Raw genomic sequence first — 18,591 nt, forward strand, 5'->3', positions numbered from 1 at the left:
AAGGGATCTGGGCTTATAGTGACTCTCAAGTTAAATACGAGTCAACAATGTAACACTGTTGCAAGAAAAGTGAATGTCATTCTTCCGTGTATTAGCAGGCGTGTGATAAGCAATTCTTCTGCTCTACTCAGTAGTAGTTTAATGCATGGCCCCATGGAGCCCATGCCCAGGGCTGGGGCCAATTTGGGAGCCCCTACGGGGTGCTGGAACCTGTGTGGAACTGGGGGGCGACTGGCACCAGGACTGTGACCCCAACCTCTTCTCCTCCTCCTCTTTCTCCCAAGTCTCTGCCCCTTGCACCTCCGCACCCTTTCTTGCATGACCAAGTCACTTATCCTCTCTGGGTTTCAGTTTCTCCTGCTGTGAACAATACCTGCCTCACATAGACATTGAAGCTTAATGCACTGAAGTACATTGAAATTCTAGGATAGAAAATGCAACACCAGTGCAAGTTATTACGCATGATGACTAGACCATGGCTAACATTCAGTTTTGCTCTCTCCAGACTTGCAAGACCAAATCATACAACAACTACCGTGCTATATAATGCGTGACCATGACTTGGTATATTTGCTAGGTGGAGGGGCAACAATGGGTGTATTTTGTGAAACCTCCCGCTGTTGCACTAACGTCAGTACAGCCCCACCAAGGACACCAAGTGCAGCAGTGTTAGTGCTGGCGTTTTTATGCTGGTGTCACTTAACCCTGCTCAGAGCAGGTCTACAAGACATGGTGGTAACAGGCCAGTGAAGGCTTTTGCCCTCACTACACCAGTTCTCCCAGGGATCACCAGGGAAGATTCACCAGCACGACTGCAATGCTGGGAGATATTCCCAATAAACTCTTGGGTAGTAGACAAGCCCTTTGACACAACCACCTGTACATTTGGGAGGAACCTCTCACTGTATGTTCCTTTTCTATTTTTCATACCCACTGTCAGTTATTTCCCAGAATTATTCTGCAGGTGAGTGAGGTGGGGATGGCCGTGTCTGTGTCTGTGAGAGAGATCAAATACTCTGGTTAGTTCCCTTCCAATTGCTAGAGTGTCATCCACCCCTTTTGTCTGAAATGAGGTGGGCTTTCTCAGATGTTATCTCTGTTCTGTTCTAAAATGTCTGTGTATGCAGAGGAAAATATTTTTCCCCTCCCCAGCAGCCATGTGAAAAGATACCAGTAAATTGGTAACACAAACTGCAACAATTCCAACATACAGCAAAATATATAACCAGCGTTCAAGCTCCCAGCTGCAGTCCATAGACCTCTTTGTGTTCGTCTCTAGAGAGCTGTATGATCACATAATGCTGGTTCCCCCTCATTACCATCTATTAAATTTCAGTAATACAGCTAAAAATGAAATTCTCTCTCAGGTATTATTTTTCCATGTAAGCAATTGCTACAGAATGTGATGTGATTGCGGATGCGAGGAGGAGGAGATGGTCAATGCTATTGGGAACGGGAGAGGGGTTGTAGTCCATGAGACATACTCTCTTTTAGTATGTGGACCACACAATGAAAATGTTTGAGAACCGCCTGATCCAACAGTCTATTTACAACATTAAAATCAAATAGAAGCCACCATCTAGTTTCCATTTTAAGGAGTGAGGATTCATTGACAGAAAAGCTGCAAGGACATTCATAAATTCTCTTTCCAGTGATTCTATTTGTATCAGCTTTATGAGGGCACAACAATGTGAATTCATTAAATTCTCCAAGCAGTCAAGAAACCAGGAATGCTTCATTAGAAGTATTTTCCCAGCTACTGGTTAGAGTGCCTGGATATTTGAGCAAGGACACAGCTGCATAAGTAAAGTACCACAGCTTCTTGTAAAATGAAAAGTCAACGTGACACTTCAAGCTGGATCAAGTACTTTGGCACAGGAACCAAACTAGTTGTTTCGGGTAAGTATTTTTATTCTTGATTGTTTTTCTTTTGGTAAATAGAATCAAGGGAACGGACAAAAAAATTGGACCTAATAAATGAATATTAAAAAAGGAATTTGCACATAATCCATGTATTGCTCTTGACCTGGGTATGGAACTCCCACGTCCACCAATGGGTTCGCTGAGGGCAGTTTATGATCCTAATGAGTAAAGTGAGTACAAGGGTAAAAGGCTGGAATATTTACTGAATAGCTGTTAAGAATCAGGAAGGAGGGAAATGGAGAGATTTAAATTTAAAATAATGTCCAAATGCCAGCAAGTGTAAAATTCACAGCACAGGTTTCAATTTAGCAGGTGTGAGATTATTAAAAAGTTTGTTATTGTTAGGACTAAATCAGTGTATGATGATTAACGAAGGAAAATTGCCGGAGGTGCAACAATCTGCAGGTTCTCAGAAAGTTGTTTTACTGAAAGTATCTTTTCCCTTTTGTGTACAATAATCTTTATCGGATTAAAGCTACAGAAACAGTCCAATCAATAATGCAAGTGCTAGTTAATGTTGAGTACATAACAGTATTTATAATCCATTGTTTAGCAAATGTCATTTTCTAAACTATACACTAAGAGCATGTTAAAATGTAAAGTGAAACACAGAGATTGTGATTTGACAAAGGGCAGATAGGGAGAGCCAGAAAAAAAGGCAAATCTCCTGAATCTTACTCTGGTGCTTTAACCACAAGACCATCCCTCCTATCCAGGCACATTGGAGATCATAGGACTAAATCCTGCTCATCCACTGAAATTAATGAAAGTGTGCGGTGACCAGGAATTCACCCCACTCAATCTTCCATGCCGAGATGTATTTCAAGGAACAAAAAACATTTTTGGTAGAAGGTGGAACAGGAATTCACAAAGTGCATAAACTCAATTTAATACTCCCACAATTAAGTCGCCGATAGCAAGCCTTGCTTAGACTGTGGACTTTGTATTTAAAATATGAACGTCAGAATTTGAATTCAGTGAAATTCATACCTTCCTGATTCATTAGTTTTTGTAGAGGATTTCAATGATGTGAGTATGGAGTAAAGTACTTTGGCTCTGGCACCAAACTGTTGATTTCAAGTAAGTTTCTCAAGATGTTTTCAAAGCATACATTTACTCTGGGTATTTACCATGCTTGTTATCCAGGACAAAATCAAGCTATTCATAAATATACTGGGTGAAATCCTGATCCCACTAAAATCAAAGGCAAAACTGCAATTGATTTCATTGGGGTCAGGATTTCATCCATTCTAGTCTCTCTAACTCAGAACGAACCAGTTACGCTTGCGTAATCAATGAGAATGATGTAAACTGTTTGGAGATCTTGTTTGGTATTGTCACACTGTGAGATCATTATGCAAAAATATTCTGAAGTGGAACCACTCATTTTTAGCAGTAAATGTGAAATGTAGAACCTATGGTTTTTGTACAATACCATGTATTTAGTACCCCGTCATATCAATTGTTGAGCTTCTTTAATGCTCACTCATTTAAATAGGAGTTGAGGATGATCAGCACTTGGAGGATCTGGCCATTAGGTAGCACTATATGGTACATTTATAGTAGGAATATCTTAATGCAATTGTGTTTTCTTTCCTAAAAAAACCTCCAGTTCAGGAGGGCACTTAAGCATGTTTCCATTCGTATTCAGCAACGTATTTAAGCTTGCGCTTAATTAAAGGCCAAAACAAAGGCCAAAATGCAGTAAATCTTGTTGATTCCATATGATAATGGGGAATAAAAAGGTGTGCATTTTTTTACATAAATACAAGGTATATGTGACAGAGTAATCATTTGAATAAAATACAATAATTGATCTAATAATATAACTCTCACCTTTATTTTTAAAGATGATTTCCAATTGTTAATGTTTTAGCTATGTTTGGATTTAATGGGATTGAGAGAATTGTGTGTCTTTAATTAAGTTTATTCTTCCCTCCAGATACTGTTCACTTATTCTTCCCTCCAGATACTGTTCACTATTTTATTGCAAGGCCAGAAAGCAATTTTTTTTTAAAGCAACAACTACTGGTTCATTAATACAATGATACTCCAATGATACTCCTCCAGATACTGCTAAATCGTCTTTGCTGGGTGCCTGGTACCTGAGACAAACAAATATTTCTGAAGAGCAAATGTTTTCTGTTGGGGAATATATCTGGTTACACCAAATGGCAGAAGTTAGCCAAAATTAGTCTCATGAATACGCCCAATTTAAGAGCTATATTCTACCCTCAATCTATCGTTATCATTCGGAGCACCATGATGGAATGATGGCAGCATGCAGGTTTAATTTTTTTATATCAGCCTGTGGAGTCTAATTTAAAAAGTAATTTCTTCATGCTTAATCATAACCATGTTTTATCAGATTTATTTTAGGGGCAGATTTTCAATGGCACGCAGGTACCAGGAATGATAGTTAGATTGCATAGACAATCCAGGAAGTTTTTGGAAAGCGTAGGGGACAATTTCCTGGTGCAAGTGCTAGAGGAGCCAACTAGGGGGAGAGCTTTTCTTGACCTGCTGCTCACAAACCAGGAAGAATTAGTAGGGGAAGCAAAAGTGAATGGGAATCTGGGAGGCAGTGACCATGAGTTGGCTGAGTTCAGGATCCTGACACAGGGAAGAAAGGTAAGCAGCAGGATACGGACCCTGGACTTCAGGAAATCAGACTTCGACTCCCTCAGGGAACGGATGGGTAGGATCCCCTGGGGGACTAACATGAAGGGGAAAGGAGTCCAGGAGAGCTGGCTGCATTTCAAGGAATCCCTGTTGAGGTTACAGGGGCAAACCATCCCAATGAGTCGAAAGAATAGTAAATATGGCAGGCGACCAGCTTGGCTTAACAGTGAAATCCTAGCGGATCTTAAACATAAAAAAGAAGCTTACAAGAAGTGGAAGGTTGGACATATGACCAGGGAAGAGTATAAAAATATTGCTCGGGCATGTAGGAATGAAATCAGGAGGGCCAAATCACACCTGGAGCTGCAGCTAGCGAGAGATGTTAAGAGTAACAAGAAGGGTTTCTTCAGGTATGTTGGCAACAAGAAGAAAGCCAAGGAAAGTGTGGACCCCTTAATGAATGAGGGAGGCAACCTAGTGACAGAGGATGTGGAAAAAGCTAATGTACTCAATGCTTTTTTTGCCTCTGTCTTCACTAACAAGGTCAGCTCCCAGACTGCTGCGCTGGGCATCACAACATGGGAAATAGATGGCCAGCCCTCTGTGGAGAAAGAGGTGGTTAGGGACTATTTAGAAAAGCTGGACGTGCACAAGTCCATGGGGCCGGACGAGTTGCATCCGAGAGTGCTGAAGGAATTGGCGGCTGTGATTGCAGAGCCATTGGCCATTATCTTTGAAAACTCATGGCGAACGGGGGAAGTCCCGGATGATTGGAAAAAGGCTAATGTAGTCCCAATCTTTAAAAAAGGGAAGAAGGAGGATCCTGGGAACTACAGGCCAGTCAGCCTCACCTCAGTCCCCGGAAAAATCATGGAGCAGGTCCTCAAAGAATCAATCCTGAAGCACTTGCATGAGAGGAAAGTGATCAGGAACAGCCAGCATGGATTCACCAAGGGAAGGTCATGCCTTACCAATCTAATCGCCTTCTATGATGAGATTACTGGTTCTGTGGATGAAGGGAAAGCAGTGGATGTATTGTTTCTTGACTTTAGCAAAGCTTTTGACACGGTCTCCCACAGTATTCTTGTCAGCAAGTTAAAGAAGTATGGGCTGGATGAATGCACTATAAGGTGAGTAGAAAGTTGGCTAGATTGTCGGGCTCAACGGGTAGTGATCAATGGCTCCATGTCTAGTTGGCAGCCGGTGTCAAGTGGAGTGCCCCAAGGGTCGGTCCTGGGGCCGGTTTTGTTCAATATCTTCATAAATGATCTGGAGGATGGTGTGGATTGCACTCTCAGCAAATTTGTGGATGATACTAAACTGGGAGGAGTGGTAGATACGCTGGAGGGCAGGGATAGGATACAGAGGGACCTAGACAAATTGGAGGATTGGGCCAAAAGAAATCTGATGAGGTTCAATAAGGATAAGTGCAGGGTCTTGCACTTAGGACGGAAGAACCCAATGCACAGCTACAGACTAGGGACCGAATGGCTAGGCAGCAGTTCTGCGGAAAGGGACCTAGGGGTGACAGTGGACGAGAAGCTGGATATGAGTCAGCAGTGTGCCCTTGTTGCCAAGAAGGCCAATGGCATTTTGGGATGTATAAGTAGGGGCATAGCGAGCAGATCGAGGGACGTGATCGTTCCCCTCTATTTGACATTGGTGAGGCCTCATCTGGAGTACTGTGTCCAGTTTTGGGCCCCACACTACAAGAAGGATGTGGATAAATTGGAAAGAGTCCAGCGAAGGGCAACAAAAATGATTAGGGGTCTGGAACACATGACTTATGAGGAGAGGCTGAGGGAACTGGGATTGTTTAGTTTGCGGAAGAGAAGAATGAGGGGGGATTTGATAGCTGCTTTCAACTGCCTGAGAGGTGGTTCCAGAGAGGATGGTTCTAGACTATTCTCAGTGGTAGAAGAGGACAGGACAAGGAGTAATGGTCTCAAGTTGCAGTGGGGGAGGTTTAGGTTGGATATTAGGAAAAACTTTTTCACTAGGAGGGTGGTGAAACACTGGAATGGGTTACCTAGGGAGGTGGTGGAATCTCCTTCCTTAGAAGTTTTTAAGGTCAGGCTTGACAAAGCCCTGGCTGGGATGATTTAATTGGGGATTGGTCCTGCTTTGAGCAGGGGGTTGGACTAGATGACCTCCTGAGGTCCCTTCCAACCCTGATATTCTATGATTCTATGATTCTATGTGTAAGTGTCTTTTACCCATTTGAAAATCGCCTCCACGGTCTTCACATTATTTTACATGCACTCTACTTATTTACTATTTTACTACTAGGCCAGAAAGCAATTTAAATAGCAAATCAGATTTTAAAGCAACAACTACTGGTCCATCAATATAAAGATACTAGATCTGTACACTATTTTGCACAGGATTTGCTCATTGTGATACTTCTAGGGGCTATATCGTCAAAGTATTTGGTACCAAGCTCATTGTAACAGGTAAGTTATGTGGTAATTACAGTAACGCAAAGATAAAGAGGCTTATTGTGATCATTGAAAATATTTTTATCACAGGTAACGTCAACAATTGTAAGCTCGACCTTGTGAAGTAGTGAGCACTTAATGTGAGGTGCTAAACACCATCAGTTCCTGTAGACTTCAGTGCAAGTTAGCACCTACTGGGATCTGATCCCAAATACATCAACTTTTCAATCTCAGAGCAAACCTGCAATTTTTACTGATGAACTCAAAAAAATCTACTTTAAATTTAGGAATATTTCTAAAGATCAGCTGTTAAATGTCATTTTTCAGAGGAATTTCCAGCCTGAGAATGCGGGTCCTTGGTCCAATTGCAAAAATTTATTTAGCTTTGTTATTACTCAAATTTCTTAAACTAAAATTTGTACACATGCATACAATTAAACAACTCTGAAAGAAGTAACAACATCATGCTTCTCAATTAAAACAAAGGAAGCAACCTCTGAAGTAGTCAGTATCTTCACAGCTGAATACTTGTAGTTACAGCAGTGTAAGTGAAAGAATTTGGCCCTAGAGATTGTCATCTTGTGTGAAGTACGTTGGCATTGCAGGCAAACTGACACTTGCAATTATTCTTAATAGTGTTTCACAATATATACTTGGGGCCTGAGTCTTCTTTGCCCTGCTCTAGGAAGCCATTTACGCTCATGAAAAGTCGATGGGAAGTGCTACCATTCTGAATAAGTTGCATGTTACACCCAGTTTGCATTGGTATAACTGACTGCACAAACACAGGTCAAAGGAAAGTCAGGTCCTTACTCTCACAGAATCACTCTCTGCACATTTGTATAAATCAGCTAGAATGGTACCCCATAGCTCTCAACTAAAGGTAAATTGCTGTAATGCTGCCAATTAAAATACATACACTACCATAATTAATTCTAAAAATATCAGATCAGGATCAGCATGTAGCTTTCAGTGAATATTCTGTGGTATTAAGAATGTAGATACAATTTAGTTAGCATTATAGTTTACAATCGACAGTTTTCCTAAATCTTCTTACCTATATAAGGTCCAGCAGTCTGACAGGTGAAACTCCCATAGCTTTACCAGCTGTTTTGACTGTGTAAGGAATGGAGAAGCAGGTCTGTGATAGGTGTTGATTATTTATTACAGCATGAAGACCTAAGATTGCTCACTTGATTTATTTGTGTATTAAACCTGTAGGATACAATCAAACCTTTTAGTAATAAAATATCTTTTCAAAGAGAAATATCAAATATTGGCTAAGTAAGTTCCTCCTGAGAAAGGAAAACACCTAAAATCATGGAGAAATTCAGATCCTGGCACAATTCTAAGTAAAATCAAAAGAAATTGTGGCTGTTTGTGCCAGGGCTGAATTTGACTCCAGAATTACAGGAATCGGGGCTTTTCCATTCTAAGAACATGAGGTGAAATCCCGACTCCACAGAACTCAATGGCAATGACTTTGGGGCCAGGAAATTACCCATGTTGTATAAGTGTACCTCTTAGCAGGGACAACATTATTTACAAGGTTACTGAAGAAGCAGTAATTGCTTTTAAAGTCCTATATAGTTAGCAGTCCTGATTTGGCCCTCACACTAGTCATTCCTCTTTTTAAACTGACTTCCCTCCATTCATTTAAAATGGAGCTACTCCAGATTTACACCAGTGTAAATGAGAGCCGGGTCAATACCTACCAGAATTCTTCAGAATTCTTGCTTAGTGGAATAGATGAGTAAAAAGATTTGGAAACAGAACCAAGCTTCATGAGGACTACAAGCATGACATTGGAAGAATGGTGCTTCTCTTATTGTATCTATTAAGGGAGTTCACCTAGTCATCACAAAAGAAGTTTACATTAAAATGGTATAACTGGATTCTTCTGAACGTAATATTCTAGAAAAAACCTGGGACTAATGGCAGGCTCAGTGCAGAAACCAAAGTTTGAATTGAATATGGAGACTGAACTGTCCTCTCTCATCTCTAGAGGTTGTCCTTCCAGGACAAAACTGACATGGCTTGGTGGGACGGTGTGAAGAAGTTTCCCCTGTCCCTGCATGTGTTGTATCTATCCCATGAAGAAGGGATTCAGTCTACAATGCTATCTGACAACTTTCACAATTACTTAGTCATTTTATTTAAAATAAGAAAAAAAAATTCACCAAAACTTTACATTAAGTTTCGTAGTAGAAATAAATGCAAAAATATTTGGAATGCTTATTAAAAGGTTGTCCATTATATGATGGAACTTACTTGGGATCTGGTAAAACAGAGTGCATTAAGAACAGAGTGATCAGTGCAGATTAGTTATAAAGTACAAAGGAGCTACTATTACTGATATTTATTTTGATAAGATTCTCAAGTAGTCTAGGGTTGGTTTAAACTGGTTTGCTGCCTTTTGAAACAGTTCTAGGAATTGATTTTTGAGATTACCGACTGAATATAACAAACTCTTTATAGAAAAAATATATAAGTATCTGATCTAAATCTCACCTGGCCCTAAAAGACCAAATCCAAATTTATGGCAGAAAGTGATGTGCAGTTATGAGCAAAGAATCTTCAGAGGACAGGTGTCCACCTGAAAAAATTTCATCACGATAGGCACTGTTGCTGGCACTTTTAGCAGAAATACCAAGAATTTAAGGGATATTAAGAATAATTTACCATCTCATCCTTTAAAGGTGACCTTTGCAAACAGGTTTCAAATACACTGTTAGGGCCAGGTGAGAAATCCAGCATTAAAGAAAAGATTCTCCAGCAATGGTCCAAAATCACCCATCACATTTTACAATGGCATTACTAAGCACTGGACTACTGTTGTAGAATGCTGAAGTATTTTCAATGTAGGTAGTTTCTAGTGCTGTCAGTCTGGCACCTTTCACAAGCACTAAATTCACTTTAGAAGAAAAATCGAAATTTCAAGTGATGCTGAGGGATCCCAGCCTGAGGAAATTCTAATGCATTTGAAGTTTTTGACTTATTTTGCATGTCTGCTCCTAAAGTACTCCAAACATCCAGTGCAATCTATTGGAGTTTGGGGTGTCAGAGGAATACAGGATCAAGCATTTGCCATTTTGTAAGGAAAAGCCATTTAAATCACAAGTCTAGTATATTAATGTGATTCTATCAACTTCAGTTCACAATTGCACAGCAAATAGTATGAAGCTATATGGGCCAGATCTTCAATGGAACTCCTTTGATTTCCAGCAGCTGAAGATCTGGCCCGTGAGATTTTGCAAAGCACATGAACACAGTGAGAACAGTGATATCAAAGTCTTTGGCTCTGGCACAAGCTCGTTGTTTCAAGTAAGTTCTACAGTAGCAAAGAGAAAAAGTTACTTGTGATAATATAAAATTAGAGACTGCAGAGCACAATTTATTCAAAAAAGATAACAGACTGATAACGTGATATGCAATCTACAGTAGAAGAATGAATGTATCTAAATGTAAGGTTAATGTACAGAATTCGAAGTAAAACGGATTAGTGATCACATTGACAATTAATTATTGACATAGAATTTTTTTGCTCACCTTTTGTCAAAGCTGGGTTGTTCTTTTCTGTAGGGGTCAATACTCCAGACCAGGAGAACATCCACAGTTCCATCCAGTGCGGGGTGCACTCCTAGGGGACCCCTGTGCACCAAAGAACAGTGGGGATTGGGGGTAGGGGAGTGGTGAGGGCATGGAATGGCCAGTGGCTCTGTGACTAGGGAGATCAACTGGCCAAAATCCCTGCGCAGTCGTTGGGGCAACTTCATGGACATTATTAAAGTTCCCAGCCTATGATGCACAAGGTAGGTTGGGGGAAAGATTTCATCTTCCCATCATCATGTAGCTCTCCGAGAGAAACCCTCTTTATTCTCTTTAGTGCGGTAACCAAGATTTAGCCTCTCAAATCACAAGTACGTATTAGTCAGGAGACTTAAGACGTTAGGGGTGAAATCCTGGCCCTGTTGATGTCAATGAGAGTTTTGACATTGACTTGGATGGAGCCCTGAATTCATCCTATTTTTTCCTCTCTTGTTAAGAGTGTAGGAGCAGGCGAAAGGTCTGGGAGAAAAGATGTGCACTGGAAACAAGAGATACAATATTTGTGAATACTGTATAGGTCATTACTGACATGAGCATTTTAGATTAGTATTGTAATTTTCTATTCATACTAAAACATAAATGCCATCACATAAGATTGGAGGGGTGCAGGAATAAAAGGGCCTGATTCAGCATCAAAATTCCCCATATTTTTAATAAGTGCAGGATTGAGCCTGTAACATGCATTGAGAGCCCAGTCCTGAAAGGTTCTGATCTGCCATTGAGGCTCCTCGGGATCAGAGCCCCTGTCAGTTCTTGACTTATTTAGTCACACTGCATAGTGGAACAGGTTTCTTTCCTGACATATTGAAATACTGTTGTCATAAAACAAGGAATTTTCCAAATTCAAAAACCTGCATTCAATTTAAGCACGTAAATTTCTGCAATTCCAACTCCTAAAGCTGTAACCCTTAAGTGGACAGTTTACTCCCATCTTCAGAATTTAATAGGCAGTAACAATATATTATAGAAATAAAGTAGTTAAAATATGTTCGGCAACGAGGTATTGTTCTCATGCTAAACTCAAAGTTAAGATTGTGTGCTTGAGTGCAAGTTGGAGGAATTGGATGCAAGAAATGAAATTGCCTCTTGCTTCACTTTCAGATCTGTGTATTCTTTCTTTATGGTTTCAAAAGCAAAGCATGCAATGTATAATGCAATTCTGAATTTACTTAATTCCTAACAAATAAATTTCTCTCTCCAAAATTAATCCAGACATACAAGCAAAACTTGATCCCAGCAAGATGCAGGTCCTGCCTCCTTCTACTGAACAAGATGGGAAAGTAACACACATATGCCTCATTGAGGATTTTTACCCAAATGTTATTAAGGTGACTTGGGAAGACGGCACGAAGAGCGCAGAGGAAAATGCAGTGCAGGAGGAAATTTGGCCCCCTGGTGACAATCAACCTTCATACTCAATAAGCAGCTGGCTGGCCGTAGATAAAAATAGCAACAAGAATTATCGCTGCAAATATCAACATGAAAGCAAAGAAGGTTTTGTCCCTATCGAATCTTCAGGTATATACTATATTATTAAAACTAGTTCTATATATATTTAGAGCGTTCACTGTTTCTTTACAATAAAAGAATAAAATCTATTACTGTTCCTAAAAGGGTTTGCGCTCTCCAGTCCAATATTAGCTTCCATCTCTCCATAAGCTGAAGCTTCTCCATCAAAAGCTCAGTTTTGGCTCCACTCCTCTCCCCCAATTTAAAATCTTTCTATAATGACTGGAAATGTTGGCTGAGCTCCTCAGTTAGTGTAAAGCAGCAAAACTCCACTGAAGTCAATGGAGCTCTGTAAATTTACACCAGCCACAGACCCAGCCTACAGTGTTTGGTTTTGAACAAGTGATACATATTGCAACAAAAGTAATAACACACACACAGCATCTAACTTGTTACAGCAGACCAGAATAATTACACAAACCAAAATGAAAAAGATAATGCAAGAGAGAAAAGATTAAGAGATTAAGAGCACCCATGGACAAAAAATAGTGGGTGATGAGTACCCACCAGCCACCTGCCGATCAGCTGTTTGGTGGGCCCAGCCGATCAGCTGCTCGGTGGCAGGTGGGAGGCATTTAGGGGAGAGGCCGGAGCTAGGTGGAGGCAGAGGTGGGGTGAGGGCAGGGCGCGCTCAGGGGAGGGGGCAGAGCATGGTGGGAAGAGGTGGGGCAGATACTGGGCCATGGGGAAGGGGGCAGAGCAGGGAGGAGAAGAGGCGGAGCCAGGGTGGGACCTTAGGGGAAGCAGTGAAGTGGGGTGGATCACCCACCGGGAAAGGAGAAAGTCGGCACCTGTCGCTATAAGTTAACATCTGCTGTGGGTTACCAAAAGGGTCCAAAACCTAATCCCCACGGGCAGCTCAGGTTACACGTTGTAGCAGTCCTGCTGAAATATATATTTTGGTGGGATTTTTTGTGCTTTGTTAACATGCCACACGGGTCATTGTTCCTTAACCTACACGTGCCACTGGTCCGTCATCGAACATTTAACATGTTAAATTACATTCAAAGCCAAACTTTTCAAATGGGGCGTAAAGGTGCTGAAAGCTTGAAGACCCAACTGATTTCAGTGTAATTTCAGTACTTCTAAAAATCAGACCACTTGATTGATCAGCTGCTTAGATACAGACTCAGAACAAACGGAGACACCCAGGTCTGAAAATTTTGGCCTAAAATTGTGGCAACAGACTACTAAAAGAAGCACTAGCATTCTGCTTACTCCTTAGCAGACACCAACGATGCCAGCCCTGAGAGTGCCTCTTTGTTTGTCTCAGTTCTGCTGGATGGGAAGGTCTGATCAGAACGTAGACCTCTTTAGAGGACACAATCAGATACTGATTTATGCATACTATGATTAGGTGGTATAATTACGGCAATCAAATACCATGTATACCTTACGCTATCACACATGATTTTATAGTTATTTTTCTTTGCAGCTATAGAATATGCAACATTAACCACTTATTGTTCTTGTTGTTGTTGTATTTTGTTGTAGATGTTACAGACAGTTTCATGCACAGGACGGCGTATTTAATATACATTGTCCTACTCCTGAAAAGCACCATGTACTACGTCATCGTACTCTTCTTCATCTACAGGATGCAAAGTCCAATCAAGCACCGGGGAAAGAAACCTTAAACTTCTCCTTACAACTTCCAGTGTCAGCATTTGTGTCTGAAATTTACTTTCCTTTGCCATAAGCCTGTCATAAGAAACACCTTGCTCTAAATATTAAGACATGCATTTCAATTTGATTTGGTTGGCCATTTCTCTAATTAGCACAGATGGCTTCTTCTGCTTGAGAGCGAACAGTTTTATATGTGACCATATTTCCTATTTTATTATTTTAATTTTGTAACTGTGGAACTTCAAGGGCTGAGGCTACACTCCTTGATTTCAATAGGAATTTTGCATCACAAAGTAGTGCGGAACCAGTCTCTTAGGCCCTTATCCTTCAAAAACACAAAGAACTTTTTGGTTGTGGATAGGCCAACTGCATTCAGTGAAGTCAATGGGAAAACTCGTCCCATAAATATTTGCAGGTGTGGAGTCCTATTGTAAGATTTTAAAATATTTGTCATTTCTTTCTACGAATTACACTTATTTGCTTTATAAAACAAAAACAGGCTTCTGAAATATGACTAATTTTTTTTAACTGAAAGATTAATGGATTTTAAATAAAATTCAACATTGCAGAGTTCTGTCCATTATATATTTCTTTAAAGGAAATCAATTCTAGGAACTGCAGGGGAGGATTCCCTAGTGGTCAGAGACCCATTTCTTTCATCCCCTGCACCCAACCATGTAACATACTTATCTAGCTTCTACCACGGTAGTATCTGAATGCCTCACAATCTCTAATGCATTTATCCACACAACACCACTGTGAGATAAGGAAGTACTATTGTGCCCATATTACAGAGGGGAAACTGAAGTCTGTGGAGACTAAGTGACTTGCCCAAAGCCACATGGAAAGCCTGTGGCAGAACAGACAATTAAACCCGTATCTCCCAGGTCCCAGGCTAGCACTAAGCACTAGACCATGCCTCATCCCTTCAGCCCCAAACCTGTCTCTGTCCCCCTCTCTCATATCCACCCCTCCCCTTCAGCTCCTATCCTCCCCCACATCCATGCCTATATACACCAATATGCCTCCCTCTGCCGCTCCCTCTAGTCTGATCCACCACCCTTTAACTCCAGTCCATTTCCTCCTCTGCTGTCCCACCTGCCCCGTCCTCCCCGCACTGTTTTCTGTACCCCACTGCTTCCCCCCACTTCTGCCAACCATTCCCCCCTCCCACTCTCCTTCTTCTCACACTCTGGCTCCTGCACCTGTCTCTCCCTGTGTTACCCCCCCCACACACACACACACACTCCTCACCCCTCTGCATTCTCAGTCAGGCTGCTTCCTCCTTCTCCTCCTCCTCATCCCCTGGGTGCTAGCGGTGGGGGTGGGGAGGCACTGATCACACAGAAGAGAGCGGGTCCTTGCTCTCACATCTGGTGCTAAAGTGGCCTGCAGCAGCAACAGTGTTGTCAGCCTCAACACTTGAGGTTTTGGCAAACACGTGTGAAAAGTACCCCCCAAAATCACTGAGGCTGGTGACACTGCTCCTTCCACACTCCCCCTCCCCCAGCAGTAACACTCTTCCCCTCCTCCCCACAGCACTCCAGTACATCAGTCCCAATCTTTCCAGTGGCTAAACTGGGCGGTGGAGATGGAGGGGGCCGATGAGCCAAACCTAAGTAGTGCCATGACCCCACGTTCTGGGAATATCGTCGCATCCCCGCCCCCGCAGTAACCCCCAAGGGATGTACACACACAGGCTGCTGTTCTCCCTGGCTCCTCCCCGTACCTGTGGCTGCAGCATCCACTTCTCACACTGCTCGCTCCACTGCCTGCCTGGCTCTCTGTTGCCTGGTCACCCCACCTCCCACCTCCTCCTCTTCTACACACGTATTGAAAGCAAACAAACGTGGTGGCTAAGGATACAGCTATGTCACGCTTGTCACCACTGTCATGGACGCGAGAACTTTTGCTGTTATATGACCCTGGCCTGCTGCCACTCATAAATTTGCCAGGAGAAAATTGTGCCTAGAATCATGGCAGTGGCTATGGGCAGGCGGCCGTTCCCCTGGCTCTGCCCCTGAGACTCCACGCCACCCACCATTGCCTGTGCAAAATGGACCTCACAATAAGGCCTCAACTCACAGCTCCTGTGCCGGCTCAGGCCCGGCTGCTTTCTGTGAGCCAGCTGCAAACACCAGGCCTGGCCCCGCCCTGGGCTCTACCTGCAGCCATTCCCCCCATACCACAGAGAGGGGCACCGTTGGGACTGGGGGCTGCAGCTACTCAGCCTCTCTCCTCGCTCGCTGGTGCTGTGCTGCGTGGGGGGAGGGGCACAAAGCAGCAGAGGAAATAGCTCCAGGTGGGAGGAGGGAAAAGGTGCCACCGCCCGCTGGATGAAACAGGCGCTGGGAGCTGCTGCCCCGGGCGCGCCGTGGAGGCGTCATGGCAGCAGCCGCGGCTCACTCGCACGTGGGACAATTCGGGGTTTAGACACCTCCCCCACATCCCCACCCAGCTGTGCACGCGCCGTGGTGGCTGCTCATGCACAAAAGCCAGCCGTGGCAGCAGGGACAGGGCCCATCTGAATCACCCAGAGATCACCCAAAGGGTCACCTGTCGCCAGCTAAAGGGTTATTGGTGTGTGGGGGGAGGTTTCCTGCTGAGGCCTTTCAGAAGTCACCAAGTCAGTGAAAAATTGCCGAGGTTGGCAACACTGAGCAGCGATTACAAGGAAAGTCCGACTCAGCCCCCGAAGCACCAGCTCAGAAGCTTTGTGGGGATGCCACATGGGCAGACTGACCACACGTCTGAACTGGGAGGGCGCTAGCTAGAGCGTGCTTATTGCAGATGGAGTCTTCAGGGACTGGAGCTGCCCAACTTCAAAGTGTCTCCTGACATGTGCAAACTGAGATTTTTTCAAAGGCTGATAACTTTGGCCAAACCTGGGCATTTTTCCCACCGGCATTGTGAACAACACAGGTGTAAGAATTATTTTGATGTGGGCAAAAAATGGATTTTCCTGAAATCTACTTCTACAAATGACTGCACCGTTTTGCCAAAACTAATTTTTTTAACATCAGCCTAAAGCAGAAAGCTGGCATGGAAAGTTTCAGGCAGAACAGTTTAAGATTGACAAAGGTATAAGCAACTGAAAACAGAGTCTTGTAATGGGAAATTTCAGGCAACGTTAACTTATAGGCATCTGTCATGAAAGTGTGCCACCAATAATTAAATGTTTGTCCATATCACGCACCTTGATATCAAGGCCCTACCTGTATCTGTCTCTTACCACTTCATCCACCTACAACAAACCCATTTTTATTAAATGTAAACACCTGTGTGAATGTATAATTATGGTTGCACATTTAAAATAGAAAAAGTCAGCAAGAGGAGGAGGAGAGAGGATGATTCTTGTATTTCTCTTTTATTCACTGCTCCTGGGTCCTAGAAGTGAGGAGATTTTGACCAGTCCTTACAATCTATCACAGAAATCATTGTGTAGTCTATAGCCTTCCATATCCTATTTTATGCTGTCATTTATCGCTCATCACTGAAGTGGCGGAGTGGTGATGCATTGGGGTGATCCCAGTTGGTATGAGCCAGGGTTATCTACGCTGCTACAAAACGAAAGGTGTTAAACAGCTTCTCTTCCTGCTGTTGCAAGTGTTTTGGTGGACAGGATTAAAATTCAAAATGATCTAGACAAACTGGAGAAATGGTCTGAAGGAAATAGGATGAAATTCAATAATTTGGGTGTATTTTGTGAAACCTCCCGCCGTGGCACTAACGTCAGTCGAGCCCCACCAAGGACACCAAGTGCAGCAGTGTTCGTGCTGGCGTTTTTATGCTGGTGTCACTTAACACTGCTCAGAGCAGGTCTACAAGACATGGTGGTAACAGGCCAGTGAAGGCTTTTGCCCTCACTACACCAGTTCTCCCAGGGATCACCAGGGAAGATTCACCAGCACGACTGCAATGCTGGGAGATATTCCCAATAAACTCTTGGGTAGTAGACAAGCCCTTTGACACAACCACCTGTACATTTGGGAGGAACCTCTCACTGTATGTTCCTTTTCTATTTTTCATACCCACTGTCAGTTATTTCCCAGAATTATTCTGCAGGTGGCCGTGTCTGTGTCTGTGAGAGAGATCAAATACTGTGGTTAGTTCCCTTCCAACTGCTAGAGTGTCATCCACCCCTTTTGTCTGAAATGAGGTGGGCTCTCTCAGATGTTAGCTCTGTTCTGTTTTAAAATGCCTGTGTATGCAGAGGAGGACCATATCCCCCCACCTCCCTGGTGCCCCCCCCAGCAGTCATGTAAAAAGACACCAGTAAATTGGTAACACACCAACTACAACAATCCCAACATAAAGCAAAATATATAACCAGGGTACAGGCTCCCAGCTGCAGTCTATGGAGCTCCTTGTGCTAGGCTGTAGAGAGCTGGCTGATCACATAATGCTGGGTCCTCCTCATTGTCATCTATTCAATTTCAGTAATACACGTAAGAATGAAATTCTTTCCAGGTATCATTTTTACATGTAAGCAATTGATACAGAGATGTGATGTGATTGCGGATGAGAGAAGGAGGAGGTGGTCAATGCTATTGGGAATGGGAGAGGGGTTGTAGTCCATGAAACAGTCTCTCTTTTATTATGTGGAAGACACAATGAAAATGTTTGAGAACCACCTGATCCAACGGTCTATTTACAACATTAAAATCAAATGGAAGCTGTAATCTAGTTGCCATTTTAAAGGAGTGAGGATTAATTAGCAGAAAAGCTGGAAGGACAAGTAAATAGAGTGACTGGGAAGAGAATTTAGGTATCAGCTTTATGGGGGCACAAAAATGTGAAATCATTAAATTCTCCAAACAGTCAAGAAAGCAGGAATGCTTCATTCGAAGTATTTTCCCCATTT

The 18,591-nt window shown here is 42.7% G+C and overlaps 1 gene segment (V, D, J or C); it reads left to right on the top strand.

Annotated features, from left to right (window-relative positions):
* The first annotated feature begins 1,873 nt into the window (after nt 1-1,873).
* Nucleotides 1,874-14,290, top strand: LOC144260571 (Ig lambda chain C region-like). The segment is given in 3 exon segments: nt 1,874-1,899; nt 11,805-12,110; nt 13,596-14,290. Coding segments are annotated over 2 exon segments (420 nt in total).
* The last annotated feature ends 4,301 nt before the right edge of the window (nt 14,291-18,591 follow it).

The sequence above is a fragment of the Eretmochelys imbricata genome, chromosome 2 (assembly GCF_965152235.1).
Source record: "Eretmochelys imbricata isolate rEreImb1 chromosome 2, rEreImb1.hap1, whole genome shotgun sequence".
NCBI lineage: Eukaryota > Metazoa > Chordata > Testudines > Cheloniidae > Eretmochelys > Eretmochelys imbricata.